This window comes from Lathamus discolor, chromosome Z (genome assembly GCF_037157495.1).
Source record: "Lathamus discolor isolate bLatDis1 chromosome Z, bLatDis1.hap1, whole genome shotgun sequence".
Lineage (NCBI taxonomy): Eukaryota > Metazoa > Chordata > Aves > Psittaciformes > Psittacidae > Lathamus > Lathamus discolor.
In genome coordinates, this window is record NC_088909.1 from 67,731,461 (window position 1) to 67,746,985 (window position 15,525).

The 15,525-nt window shown below is 38.5% G+C and overlaps 1 protein-coding gene across 1 annotated transcript in view; it reads right to left on the minus strand.

Annotated features, from left to right (window-relative positions):
* Positions 1 to 15,525, minus strand: part of DAPK1 (death associated protein kinase 1) — a 103,408-nt gene that overhangs the window by 39,893 nt on the left and 47,990 nt on the right. Inside the window, exon 2 of the mRNA XM_065661990.1 lies at positions 7,303 to 7,524. Coding sequence (XP_065518062.1) covers positions 7,303 to 7,524 — 222 coding nt within the window. The remainder of the gene's footprint in view (positions 1 to 7,302; positions 7,525 to 15,525) is intronic.

A 15,525-nucleotide genomic window follows, 5' to 3' on the forward strand; every position in this document is an offset into this window, starting at 1 on the left:
GACCTCTGGTCTACAGGATTTTAGTGTTTCCCTTCACATTACGCATCTTAGCCTTAATGCCTAGGGTGACATCCTTTGCAGGTTCACCTCACTGCAAGGCAACTACTTCAAGAAAATCACAGAGGTTTAATACAGCTTTCTTTACAAGTTTCATTTCCACAATTAATTCACCGCATTATAGTGACCCAGGTCTACAATCACAGCCTGCTTTCATACATTTCATTACCAGATTATGTATCTAAAATCACTAGATGATCTTGACTGGACTTTCAGACGTCACAGGTCCAAGAAATTTATTGGAACAAGCCAATAGAGACATTAGCTACGTAAGCTATTGCAGTCTTCACAAACCTCCTAAAATCGTTGGGTTTTCAAGCCTAGCCCTGCAGCTCAGCCAGGATAACAGAGTCCCACGGTAAACAAACACTGCACATTTTACTATCCCAGGGTCACCTTCAGAGATGGAGCCAGAAACCAAGCAGAAACACCATTCCACTACCACTGCACATGTGCACATCCCATCTCACGCACAAATGCAAACTTAATCTCAAGAAAGGGGCAGACAACATACATCAGCCCCTACAATGGACCTTTTTGAATGTCACCTTCTCCCAACTAGTACACTGGTTCCACTTCTATTACAATTCCTCAGCCTTGTTTCTAAGTTAGCTTTAGTGTGGCAGGTGCATGAATGCCTTGCTGAAATCTGCCTGAAATCAGGTCATTATGCAAGTTTCCAGAGCCATGCGACTGCCTTCAGGGCTCTACAGAGAGGCCCATGCAGCCAGCATCTAGCAGACTGCCATCAACCAGTGGCTGGATAGATTGCTTCCTCAAGGGAGTAGAGGCAAGAGGTTAACCAAGCACTAATGTTTCTTCCTGTAGAGCACTTTGGAGTGTCTGTACCTAGTATACTCTGGAAGCACAGACATTCCCTTCAATTTCTCTGTTTGCTGGTCGGAATTAGCACACAGCTTTCTGAGCAGTTCATTTGTGCTGTAACACAACTCTGATTGCCAAAGTGCTCATAAATAACTGATGGGGAACAACCTATACCCCTTCAGATTAACAGAAGCGCTTGATTACATTCAAGTCACAGCTAATCCGTTTCCAGCTGCAAAGCCCCTCTGTTTTCCTTCACACCCTATTTTCCTTTAAAGCATTAATTCATTAATATTCCTGCATAAAAGTTTGCTGCTTACATTTAGACCAAGTCACGATTTTGCAGGCATCATAGGTTGTTCAATTATTTTGATCAATAAAACAAGAATTTGTGACTGATGGAGATGACAATTTTAATCATAGAGGACATGTTACATTACTGGCCATGATATAACACAGAAAGCCATAAGGGCTCAGTAAATCTATTTTCACTGTTATAACATGACTGCATTTTACATTGTTTCTGAGTAGCAGAGCATGTTTTCATAAATATTTTGTACAACCATTTTCACTAAGAGCAAGGCACTGATGCAAGTAAAATAAAGCTTTGGGTCAACTGCATTCTTTTTTATAAAATGCCACAGTGGCAAAAGCATTTCACAAGCATTCTCAAAGAAAGGTCTGCAACCCACATAACTCACTCTGGGAATGAAAATATATCACCTCTGGGGAAAAAGGGTTTCTGGATAGCGCTTTTGCAAGTTGCCAGACTTTCTTAACTATGAAACGGAACTGATCACCAGATCTCAGAGGAAGTCATTATGGGAACCTACACAGGGAACTTAGGACTAATTAACCTTCACAGTCAGCGCGGTCACCTTGTAACAACTCAGTCATATGCCATGTCGATCACACTGCCCATATTGTAACAGCACGTAAATGGTAATTAATGATTATCTAAGGATTTCTAATAAAGTAAAAAACCACAAACAAACCCCTAAACCCAAATGCAAACCCCTTGTTTGAAGAAAATTAACCTTGTAAGTTGAAGCTTACAATGTTTAACTTGCCTTGCTTACATTCTGAAGCAACATAAACTAGTAAAATTAAAGATTTCCACAACCATTTTATTTCATTTTTTAAAAGCAGGTTTGATAAATTATCTGAATTCTTCTCTAATCCATGTCAACTGCAAAATAAAGGCTTTCTCTAAGCATTCTGTGGTCAAATGGCTGCTCGATGACCCTTTCCATTCCTTTAAAATAGAAGTTATCAGCCGAAGACTAGACTGAAAAATTGCTACTTCTGTTTTAAGGTTAAGTGGTTTTACCTCCGCTGCTTTTCAGAACCTTTATGAATTGTGCAGTTGCCAACCCACTCATCAGAAGTACAAAGTGTACCACATGTTTTGAAAGAGCAGAACAAGTCAGTTAGCTGTTTCCTACTTACAGAAAAACACTGCACTTAGCTTTTTCTTTATCTAGCTACCAAAAATATCAAGACATGTTACAGCATCGCTATGCCTCATCATTTTCCTTTGTCCAGCTTCCATTAGACACACCAGCTGTAATGAAATAATCTCTTCAGTGTGACTGAATTCTTCAGTTATATCAAACAAGAAAAGCATTAGACTCAGAAATGCCAGCCAGAACACAGGCACTAAACTCTAGGCTAAGACTTAAGCAGTTAAGTCACACTAAGAGGAAGGCCTGAACACTCCTGTGAGTATTTCCTGCCCCAAACACGGCTGGTATTCAGGTTTTCATCACTAATGTTCCCTAAGTACCCAGAGTCTGAAAAATGCACATGGTTCCAGACACTTTGGCCCAGAGGAGAGCCTTAGCATTTTGATCTAAAATTAACATACGAGGAGCATTCAGGTTTAGCATAAAAGAGTGCCATGCATTTTGCTCATGGACTGCAGAGACCAGAAGCCAAGCGCTCTCCCTCCATGACGTGTTCAGGGCATTGCAGAATTGCACTGGCCCTAGCTCCTTTCTTTTCAGCCCTGTCAAGCCTTCATTCTTGCCTGTCTACATATCCTCTGTGCATCAATCTGTGGGCCCACAGTTTGCGATTTTGGAGTAAAAAGTTGGAACATTCACAAATTCGCATTGCAGAGATTGCTTACCTGCTGCTACCTCCCAGTAAGTGCCAAAGATTCAATCCTCCTCTCAAATTCAGTACAAGGCCACTTGAGAACAACTTTCTTATGACTTACAGGTAAAATTAGCAAAAACCGTGGATCTATTTATATCAAAAGACAACCGAAACTTAAACTCCATGCAGACGTCAAGCTTCTCTGGAAGTTAAGCTATTATAAATGCAAAAAGTTAAACAAGCTCCCAGTAAGCTAGAAGTTTAAAGAGTTTGCAATTATGTGCTTTTATTTATTCTTCATGAGCATCTCATGAGATCATTAGAATTTTTATACATGAATCTATCATCCTTTTCTTGCTCTGTTCTGTCTCGGTTAATAGGATGAAGGTACCAATAACGTGGCAAATCTCTCAGGCACTGTGGTGTTAAAGACTATATTTTAAAGAAAGTATATAAGAACTTTTTTAAAAAGGCATAAACCTAGTATTTAATACACAATGACTTGTAAGTCAAAGTCATTCCTCTTTCTGAGCTGACACTGTCAAAGCTTTCTTCTTTTTTTTTCTGAAGTTCAGCAAGTTATTCATCATTCAGAGCTATGCTACAAGAGCTATCTTCAGTTAAGATTTCCAATTCAGAAATGAAGGTAAGTTTCTTGCAGAGAAAAACTCCATCCACAACTTCCCACTGAAAAGAGTCAGCTATTGCTATCAAGCTATTTTAAAAGGTGAGACCATCTGCATTACTTTTGAGCATTCTAAAGAACTACTATATAGTTTAAGATAAGGGTATTCATTCTTTGCAGTTGAACTGAGAAACCATAACCAAGGCTCTACAAAGCACCACACACAGTATATTTTGTAGGTCTGCAGTCTAAACGAAGACATAATAAAGTAGAAGGAAAAACACAACAGAAGAGTCAGATTATGCATCTAAGGTCAGCAAAAGGGGAACCAAGTAGATGCAAAACATGCTTGAGGAAAGAAAATAATCATCACTGTGCAACAGAAGCATCTGTGTTTTCTACTCTGTAAAGTCTGAGAAAATGATGGCTTCAGCAGAACTCACTGAAATAGCTAACAAATAACAGAGACTACTTCCTGCAGCTGGTTAGTAAAAAGTACCATAAAATTCTGACTAATTAATTATTTGTGTGAATGAAGAAAAAACCTCACAAAAACTACTACAGTTTTAAGCTAGATGAGGAAGAGACAGTGTCTTCTAGTTAGTATGTAATGCACAGCATTCCTGGCAAGCTGATAAAGGAATTCATAGAATGGGAATTTCAAAGGTTATTTCCAAATCAAGGAGACACTTGCCATTAAGGAAGACCTAGAAATATGAAAATATGCCTGATTTCTCTAAATATACCAGGAGTGTCTCTCTAAATATACAAGGCTCTTCAAGGATAACTCATGCTAGTGTCTGACTGCTGAAATTTTTAAGGATGCATTTGACTATTAAATATTTCATAGTTTTTTGTTTTGTTTTGCTTTGTGAGTTTTTTTTTTTAACTTGTTTTTTGTAGGGTCAGTTTTGTGTGATAAGGTAGTTGAGAGAAAAATCTCCAGACATTTACGTGGATAGTTTTTGATATGCAGCTCTGTTCTGCATTCAGTGTTATGAGGACCTTGCAACCATAATAATTAACTAACTGCCTACATATTTCTGCATACAAATCACCACATTGAATACTTTGCTGGCTGATGTAACATTTACCACAAGGGAATGAAGTGAAAATTTGTAGAGTCAATCACGTCTGAGAAACAGCTGACTAATAACACACAAAAATGTTTAGAAGGCTGCACACAATACTGCAAACCTCCTGCTGAACCAGGAGATAAAAATCAATACTCAACAGGCAATAGTCACTGTTGCCCTGAGACTCTGGATGTCAACATCTGGCAGCCAGCAAAAGGGCAGTTGCAGTGGCTTGATCTCTGTGGGCTGCAGCTTCTACCAAGAACAGAAACCAGAGATACTTTTCCTCACCACTGCTCGTGTTGCTACCCTTGCTTATTAACATTAGTGTTTCCTCTGGGCTTTTGTTTTGTCATGAATTTCCCATACACAGCTGGAGTGTTGATTTTTAGTTTCTGAATTCTAGAAAAATCAAGTTACACAAAATTCTGCCTGTATGTGGCATACTGTCTCAAGTCATAAAGGAACATGAGTCCCAGGAAAAATGCTGTGTTCTGAGCAGAAGGGAAAACAGCCACTTAGGATGGATTCTGAGCAAAGCAAAACAGGTTATTTAATGAGCTTTTAGCTTTGTATTTATTTGAAATTGTTCTGTAAGAGCAAAGGATGTCAGGGGAGTAAGCCTCTAGGCATAATGCGAATATTAGAACATAAGAAGAAAGGGATTACATATTTAAGTCCCTAAGCATGCAACTGAAATGACAATTTTTTGTCTTTTCAGTAGCTTTACATAATATCATGGTGATTTTCAGAATTACAAAACTTTACAGCAATTAGAAAATTCAGTTTACAAAGGGTTCACAAACGTGTCTTCTCTTCCTTGTCGACCCTCTAAGTCAATTAATGCATTACCTTTGTGATATCCCAAATAGCACTTAAACCTGAAAGTCTCACATAGTAGTTGGAAAGCGAAAAAAGGAAGTTTCCAGCAGAAACTATATGGAGATTGTTAACTAGGCAAAACAATGGGTTAAATTGTAATGCCAACAGTCTGCTGAGCTTTGCACCATCAATGTTAAGAAATATTAACACACATTTTCAGAAGCAGTATCTGCTTCCATTTAATGAACCTCAGGAGGCACACACAGACAACACACAGCAATCTTGTTGCCGAAAGAGTTCCTATCCATGTTGAAAGGGGTTGGGGTGTAGAACAGCCCCATTCCTCCTACCACTGTCCATGATTACTGTGTCTTCCTCAGCGCTTTCAAGTCCAGACACTGGCCAGATATCAGCTGGACAGATTACAGAACAGAAAGCACGCACTGCACAAGCAGTGATACAAGGCTATAGACAGAAGGAATGTGATAGCTAGTATCAAGTTGGGAGAGGAAAAAGGATCACACTAATTTTGCTGTGTATTCATGACACATTTAAAGAGCTCCAAATGAAAACCAGGAGTAGCAGATATTCTGACAGGAATATAAGGTAATTTTACTTCATACAGGATGATAGTTAAGCTTTGATTAAAAAAACTCAAAATTTGTTTAAATTACCCCAAGTTAACAAACTAATGCGAATGTGTACTTCTGGAACTAAAAAAACCAACCCAGAGTACAAAAAGTATTACAGTAAACCATCACATGCTGGACTACAAGTGTAAAAGTATGTCCTAATGTAACAAAGTAGTATCACGCATTTACATACCACAGAAAAGATGAAACTCCAACTTTCCAATATTCTTTTTAAATCTAGGCTGCAAATCTACAGATATGTTACTGAAAGCACACAAAACTAAAGTATTCTTGTAAAGCAAGTGAAAATAACTTTTACCAAGTAAACAGGAAGACATAACCTTCATAAGAAAAGTTACATGAACAGCCAAAAAAAAGACACAAGTGCTGCCCAAAAATCTGGTACCAAATCACAGAGCAGGAATGCCAATTATACAGTGTCAGGTATGCACCTTATGTAAAGATACGCATGTCCCACCAGCAGGCACTGCCAAACTGTAATGGGTGAGTGATGCTTAACTTCTAAACTTGCAGTCTTTGAGGAACTGGAAGGCAGACTTGAAAGAATGCAGAAGTGTTCTCCGACAATATATTTACTTCAATTTATTAACAATAACCTTGGATGGAAAATGGGAACTAAAGCTATATGAAATGACATGAAAGTTCAGTTTAGATTTACACAGGACAGAACTGGGAAAATTCTGTTCTCTGTTAAGCGGGTTAAAAAAAAAAAGGAGAAAAAGCTGTGATGCTACTTTACTTTACACCAACATAAAGCATAGTAAAATTTGCTAAACGTCCACTTAGAATCTGTACTTCCCTCTGCTCTTTATATCAGTTTACTTAGCCCCAGGCCATTCCTCTGGATCCATAACATCGATAATGATTAAAGTAACAAGCAGGATAAAATTCTAAATATGCTGGTTTGGTTTTTTTTTTTAACCTTTGCAGTAGATTGTGTGGTGCACTGTAGTGAAAAATACATGTAGAAATCAAGAAGCTACAACTCTAACTTAAAGAGTTCTAAGGCTATTACTGATCACCTTTTGGGGCAGTAATTAAATCAGTAAATTCCTATGATTCTCAGAAAAAGCATCTGTTTTGTTAAAAACAAATCAACAAACAATATTCTGTTACTAGTCCCCAGGTCTCTAGAGCTACTTACAGTTCCAGAATAAGAATGACGTCTGTTTTGTTCTCATAAACATCATGCAGGGTGATCACATTAGGATGTCGAATCTCTTTTAGTATGCAGACTTCTCGCTCAATATCTTCCCGGCTCACCCCGCGCCGGCTGGATTTTGTTCTTCGTTTCTTGATGAATTTTGCTGCAAACTGCTGGCCAGTGCTTTTCTCACGGCATTTTTTCACTACAGCAAACTGCCCACTAAAAAAGAAACGGGGCGGGGAGAGGAATGAAGGTAAGCATTTGCTTCAAGGAAGTGTTAAAAGTACCCTCTATTTACCACAGTGGGAAAAAGAGCTGTAACTGAATTACCAATTTGACTAAAGTACATTACTGCTTTTTTATGCAGTCTAGAATAATGCTGAAAAAAAACACTAGAGAAGACAGAAAAGGCAAGTTAAGGTACTGCTTTTACATCACATAACCATACATACACACACATTTCAGTGTATCTGTAAATAAAAGATAACACCTCTGTAGATCATTGGATTTTTGACAAATAGTGCATTGGGGATTACTGGGGAAAAGTAATGGTTTCTGGATTCTCCTTCTATATGCACGTTAAGGATAATTTTTTGTTGTTGTTCTGGAAGAGAGACAGCACTTAGTTTGTTCCAATCTATATGATCTGTCAAAATTCGTCTTATTCTGTCCTAAAGTATGGGGCTTGTTTTCTTTTGTTTGTTTGTTTCTCTCTTTCGTTTTTTGTGTCTGGGAGTTTTTTTGAGTTTGTTTTTTTTTTTTTGTGGTTTTGTGTGTGTGTGTGTTTTGTTTGTTTCTTTTTTTTTATGATACTGGGTTGCAGGGCTTTGGTTTTTAGCTTTAAAAGCACTAACTAAATACAGCTATTTTATCATCTTCCTAAGTAGGTAATGTTCGAAGGTGAGAAAAATACCAAAGTACTGAGGAACAAAAACCTGTGACTGTGTTACATATCAGAAGAAACTTCAGGAAGCTGCTGACTCCAGTATGTTATCATTTGACATACAAGCCTGTTGCTTCTAGACATACAGACCAGTTCAAATCCGAAATCGCCAGGAATCTAATGCTGAGCTAAAACAAGCCCAGGATTTCTAATATCACTGAGTTTTGCTTTTAAGTTTTCTTGATTTCTCGCTGCCAATTCTGGTTTTGGTTTATTTGACTGTAGGAAGGATTTGCAAAATCATAAAATTATGCCAATGAGAAAATCTTCCGAAGTTAGCCTACCCTGTTAACTTACGAAGTGTTGTCCCCTAAAGTAGACTTAGAACAGCAGTTAAATCAAAGCTAAGCCTAGTGGCTTATATCTAGGCATGTATAATTCTACCTATACCATGAAGAGGAGCTGACTTATATTAGTGGTTAATTAATTACAGCTGACAGAGATCTCTCTAGAAGACGTATCACCTGCAAAAAGGGCATCACGTAACGACAAAGTGCCAAGTGGGAATCACCCAAAGCTACACCTCTCATGCATGAACTAAATGCACAATACCACTTTATTCCTGCAGAATGAACATGTGCCAAATATGCCAGCAAAGTAATTAAACAATTGAGGTGTACATAATATATAGAAAATAGAAGATAGTAAGTGATCAGCAACCGTTTTATGCAATAAATGAAGATAACAAAATGCTGTAAGAGAAAACCAGACTCATGATTATTGAGTTTAAAGGTCTGATCAGCTAAGAATACCTTATGCTGATGTGTCGCCATTGCCACCATTACTATGCTGACCCTATACAGAACCCCGAGCGACAAATTGACTTGAACTGGGACACGCAGTTGGGCAAGGCAAAATAATTGTCACCTCTAGAAGGCAGGGCAAAGAGATCCTCTTCTAGGAAGCCACCATAAAGGTAGCTATCACCGGGTGTGAGAGAAATAAACCCACAGGCAGTGAGAGAAATAAACTCTAACAGAAGCAAAACAAACAGCCTTTTAAGTTTCAAAGTTTGGTTGTATTTCAATGTTACTATCACCATTCAAACTTCATTCTTATTTCCTGAAATCAGTTTATGAATTTCTGAGATGACTTTACGCTGCATGAAAAAAATCTTTGCCTTAAACTACCCCTCTCCTTCCCCAATTCTGCACAAAGTTGTCAAGGGCCAGGTTCAGACAGGGCTCAACACATTATTACAAATTGCGCAGGACAGAGCACTGCTTTAAGCCACTCCATATCCTCTTACCCATTACATGGAGGTTGGAAGACCTGCTTCACTTGCCTAGACTTGGTTAGCTAGTGATATCTGAGATGCTTTAGGACACCTAAGACATTGACATGGGACTGGCAGATGGGACACATGACCTCTGAAAGATGTGTGTCATCCTAAACTGGCAGCAGAGGGCTAGACCAAGCCTCTCTGCTTGGTCCACACCAACTGATCCTGCAACAGTGGCTCTGGGTTTGATCTCCAGGGTCTGAGCATTTTTGCACTTTGGACAGCATGCCAGAACAGTACCATGTGCACTGAGGTATTTGCACTGCTGCAGAGGACACACAGAGTCTTCTGGCCCTCGCTTAAGGGAGGGAAAGGAGCAGTTCCCTCTCTCCCGCAGAACATGCACATCTCCACAGAGATATGCAGCTTTACTTAAAAAGCAACCAGCTTTTCAGACAGTTCCCAGTTCCAGAGAAACTGCGAAGTCAGGCAGCAGACAGATGTAGGCATCACCATACTCTCAACAGCTACTCAAGCTCAGAAGCCATAAGGAAGTAAAAAGCCATTGCTTGCATTTTGGCCACCTGGCTGGCTTTCAGGCTAGAAGCCTGAACTGCCTGATAGAGTAAGAAAAATATTTCTGCTTGTGATTCATCCATAGGCACGAATGCTACGTGGCTAACCACTTATCAGTGCTCACCTCTCAAGTCTAGGGCAAAACCTACTTCTTCATTTAAAGACAAAAACACCCCACAAGGCAAACCAAACAAACCCAAATAACAACAAACCCCAAAAGACTACAAACGAAAATTACTGCTAACATCACCTCTGGAGAGTCTGGGACTGCAAAATAATTCTCAAGTACATTGACACACAATGCATTTTGACATCCAAGAAGATTTAAATATAAAAGTTGACTGTAATTAAGTTACGTATGTTTCACTGACAAAGCATGTATCACTGACTTCTGGAAAATTCTGGTATTCGAAATTCCAACCTTTAGCCCATGGTGGAATTTTTCTGCACTGAAGAGAGTAATACATTTTCTAATTACTTTCTAAATAAAAAACATTCCACAGGTGTTTTTAAATATGCACTGTGGACCTGTAAGCTAAAGAAAGATGACTTTTCCATAGTACTATTCATATTTGAATTACACCATTCACTTCATGCTTCTGATGCCTTTATGGCTGAGGCTGTTAAATCATATTTTTGGCAATGAGTGAACTATGATATTAGAGCATGAAGCTGACCTACTGAAACAAAGAGGACCAGGTAGGACAAGCAGATCTCTCTCCTCCTCTTCTGAGCTACCCAGCTTTATTTTTTCAGTCTTTCACTTTTTCCTCCAACTACAACTACCTGTTTGAAGGATGTCCTATCTATTACAGTTTAATATAAAAGTATCACTGGGAGACCAATACATTGTTTAAAACCACACAACTTTATAGATTGGTACCATTCACAGTTTATTAGGATGTCAGGCTCCAGAAATCTTTGACATTGCTCAAGGAAGCAAAAAAGCTATCAACTAACAGGTATCTAGACTACGTGTCAATCTTTTACCAAATAACCTCCTTCTTGTTGCCTGTTGTGGTATTCAGCACATAGCCCCACAATTAGTTGTTTGTTATTAAATGCTGTGCATGCAGATGACACTTAAGCTGCAATCAAAGGGGCCGTGTCCATAAGACACACCATTTTACAACTCTCCTGTTTTAAAAGCAGAAGTGCAAATCAACAGGTATTTATTGATTTATTAATTTATTAACATATACATATTAAACACACAGAACTGCAGTGACAAGTTGTTGTAAGTCCATTCTGTATGGTCTAACACATTTATTTACAGCAATATTCTCCCACAGATCCTACAGTTTCTGATCCAGCATTCATTCATTCAATGTGTTCAAAGCCAGAAAGTCCTTCAGTTTTTTAAGTTCCCTTGCTTTTGAAGGTGATTGCCATTTAGGAGACAATTACACTGAAAAATAATACAGAAATAAATCACAAATTCACACTTACTAAAATATCTGAGATTTTTTTTTGGTTTTTTTGTTTTCCACATAGCAAAATCAGGTTAAACAGTGCAGCAGGATGACAGCTTGATGTTAGAACAAATACTTCTGTTAATAACAGTAATTTGTTTTGTGATCTTGTAATTCCTACTCAACCAGCAGTTAATTACTATTCTAAATCCACTCTTTTTGGCACACTTGTCATGATATCTCCACATTCAGTGATTTTCCAGTCTTGCTTCAGAACAAGTACTTATCCCAGTACATTTATCCATCTTTTTTCCAAAAGGACCTCACCAAGTCCTTTCATTTTTTTCCCAGAAGGATGATCACAGCGACTAGGGGTGGCAGACACCCTGGACTCCGCACTCCCAGCCTTCTGCACCAGCTCTTCCCAGATAGATCCTTCTTTAAGAGCTAAAACTCTTGCCCCAAGAACCCTCCAGGCTGGACACAGAGATACTCAAGTAATCCCCACGGACTATTTTTCTATTATTTATTGTCACAATAGGGCAAGCACAGGGGAATTCTCCATGCTGTCTTCTGAGGACTACATTCAAAAGCAAAAGTTTAATGGGAGCAGGGGATAAGAATAAGGAAAAGGTGTTACGTTGACATCAGAGTTATAAAATATGTTGGTATGTTCCTGACACTTAGGCTCTTTTTTTCCTAGTTTAAAAATTCGGTGTTTACTACTCAAATCTGAAAATGTGCTATATTAAGATCCAACTGCTTTTACTATTTGTCTGACTGCTTTCCATTTTAAAAGTTACACTAATCCAACAGAAGGAGGCTTACATAATACAGTTAATTAGCCTGTGAAAGAAACTGGGACTACTTGTTCCCCCCAATGAAACCATTACTAGCAGACTGCAGACACCTCTGTCTTTCCTCAGAGATATGCAGCAAGGAAGGGCAACTGAGCAGGTGACCTGCACCCCCAGCAGCACCTCAGCATCAGTCAGCTCCATCACTCACCACTGCCACCCATATACCGCTGCCTGTCATCAACAGCATTTGAGCCGCTTCTGCTAGTAACACTGTCTCTCACAAAACTCTCCACTGAGGTAGCAGTACCTGAGTCTTTTCCAAAGGAAAGGAAAACTTTTCCACAGACTGTGAAGGGTTATATCTACATTAAATGCCTCTACATCTTCTAAATCAAAACATTTTCACTTCAGCTGCAAAGCCAAATTGCAGGCAACCTCTTTCCCCTCAGTCCTCTCTCCCTCTTTATGGTCTTGCAAAAGACAGTGTACTTACAGAGACACTTGAGAACCTCTCTTGCATGTATGTTTACAATACCACAGCTGAGAGTCTCTAGCACAAAGCATTACCTTTGCCCCATTGAGAAGATAAGCTATTATACCCATTAGCAAGGTGGTGTAAGCTGTGTTTAATAGGTTAATAGAGCACTCCAAGCAGATGCAACTGTGAAGTGGTAGCATTTCACATGTACCACACTCAAAAGACATGTCTCATGGAGTAGTAGCACTAGTGCTAGCTACCAACATCTCATCTGCAAAGAAAAATCTTCACAGATCTTGATAAAGAAACTGGCATACTCTATAAGAAGGTTATCTTAGCAGGTAGGGATTCCCTAAGAGCACGCACATCTTTTCCCCACAGAGGGCATTTTAAGGAACATGCCCTTTTCCCAAAACACATTGTTAATTTTGAGCCAGCCAAAGAGTATAGGCACATAGGGAATGAATGCAGGACTGACTGATAATCTTGTATCATATTTGTTTAGGCTCTGAAAATCAGAAATACTTGCATGGTGCTCACAATTTTTGTGCTCCTCCCCTTGCCCTGCAATGTTTAATTTTCTAGCACTGATGCTGAGATTACTGGAAGTGCTGTTCAGCTGCCAGTCCTCCAAGCACTGAAAAGCTTTTAAAAGACATGGCATACAACACGAAGATGATGAGAACACTGCAGGATAGTTGTTACCTGAAGGATATACGGATCCTGGACAGATAATTAGGCTGGGGGTTATTTTTGGTGGTGGGGTTTTGTTTGTTTGTTTGTTTGTTTTTTGGGTGGGTTTTTTTTTTGTTGTTATTTTGGTGGGTATTTTTTTCTTTTTTTTTTTCTTTTTTTTTTTACAGCTCTTGCAAAACAATTTTCAATGTAAGTAACAAGCACTTCAAGTGCTGACACAGACACACATCTTGCAATTGACAGTAGAGCCCTCTGCTTTGTGTTCATGGAGAAATGCATTTTCCCCCACAGTGAATCTAAGTGTCAGCACTCAAAGTACTTGACCACTCTGTCACACCTAATTACTTGGTAGGATAAGGAGCCACAAGCACCTGAAGCCTATTTATCACTGTAAACATGTTTCAGCTGCACATACACACTTGTTATAAGGGCACACTGGTCATAGCACAACTCGAGTAGTAACTTTGAGATACACACACAAAAAAAAGCAGTACTAAATTGGTGAAAGAGGAGTTAAATGTGATACAGCATATAAGCTAAAGAGAAAAGACTCCTCAAATCCTACGAGTAAGTAAACAGGAGGATAAGCCAGCTGAAATCTGATGGTGCACTAAAGAGATCATTGTTAGGAGAGGTCTTTCCCAACTACTACTAATATAGAAAAATAACTATAAGAACTGACTCAAACTTGACCATGAAACTATAAATAGTAGAGTGGTGCAAGTACAAAGGCAGAAGAGTAACACACTTATGTAATTTTGCAGTACATTTCAACATGTATGGAGTTTAAATCAAGCTGTAATTTATACCCATTTTATCAGTAAAATGTATGCTCATACATTTTCCTTAGCAGCAAAGCTGAAAAGAGCAAGGACAGCAAGGAAAGGGAAGCAAAGAAGAAAATCTGGCAGATATATAAAGCAAACAAATGTACTGACAACCAGTATTTCTTAATTTCAAAGTTTCCTGTTATACATAGATATATTTATACGCTAATGGACTCTGTGTCTTTTAAATTCCCTTCACCAGTTTCTGTCTTAGAGGTATTTTGGTGGCAGATTACCAGGTTTCAGAAGTACCCTGATCTCATGTACTGACTCATATACACATATTCAACATACTGACTCAATCTATATGATGCTGTAAAGTTTGAAATATTTTATGTATCCATACAGAGGTAATAATTTAAAGCTATTTTACCAAAACATCCAAAGCATAAAAAGGACTTCTTCCCTTATATAATGTTTTAAGAAAAAACCCAAACAAACCCAAACAAGCAGAAGCCCAACTTCTAAAATCATCTGTATTATTACTGTGTAAAACACAGCCAGTTGGAAAAAACACTGCATTGTCAGATACCGTTTTTTGTCTGGATAAATCAACTGAAAGCTCTGTCATACTACCTATTCAAATACAGTTCAGTGTAACTGTAAGCTTATTAATGAAATTAATAGAAAGACTGTGTCTGTACCAGGTGGTATCACACAAAGAAGCAGCCAGAATTTGAGGTTTCAAACACTGTAAAAAGCAGGTGGTCTAAGTTAATGTTTTAAACATACCCATATAACTAAACTACCTATCATAACCTTGTATAACTGAGGTCATGTTGCAGAACAGACAAGAAAGCAAACAATCACAAATGTAGGGCATTTGTCCAAGCAGTTCTTTTCTCCAGCATTTTAAAGCTTATGCCTTATATTTTTGTGGTTTGGTTATCTTAAAAGCTACTATTATGCTTTTCAACTATGAATTTATCTCCTGCAGAAATCCTCTTGTGCTGTTAGCCTCAGCAGATTACACCGATGAAAATGGAGGTCTCTACTGCTCTGCAGCTTTCTGCAATTTCATGAGGCTGCTAGCGTACTTCTCTAGACGTTTTCTAAGCTTACAGGAAAGTGATTTTCAATTTCTCTGTTGTTTTCTTAGAAACCCAGAAGAACCAGTAGTCCTCAGGGAGGACACAGATAAAGTAATTTATTATTCTGTTATGACATAGCACAAGGAAGATAACATGCTGTTCGACAATTTATTATTTCTTATGTGCTTCATATCACTCCAAGTCCTACATGGAAAATGAGAGAAAGGGGCAGGTG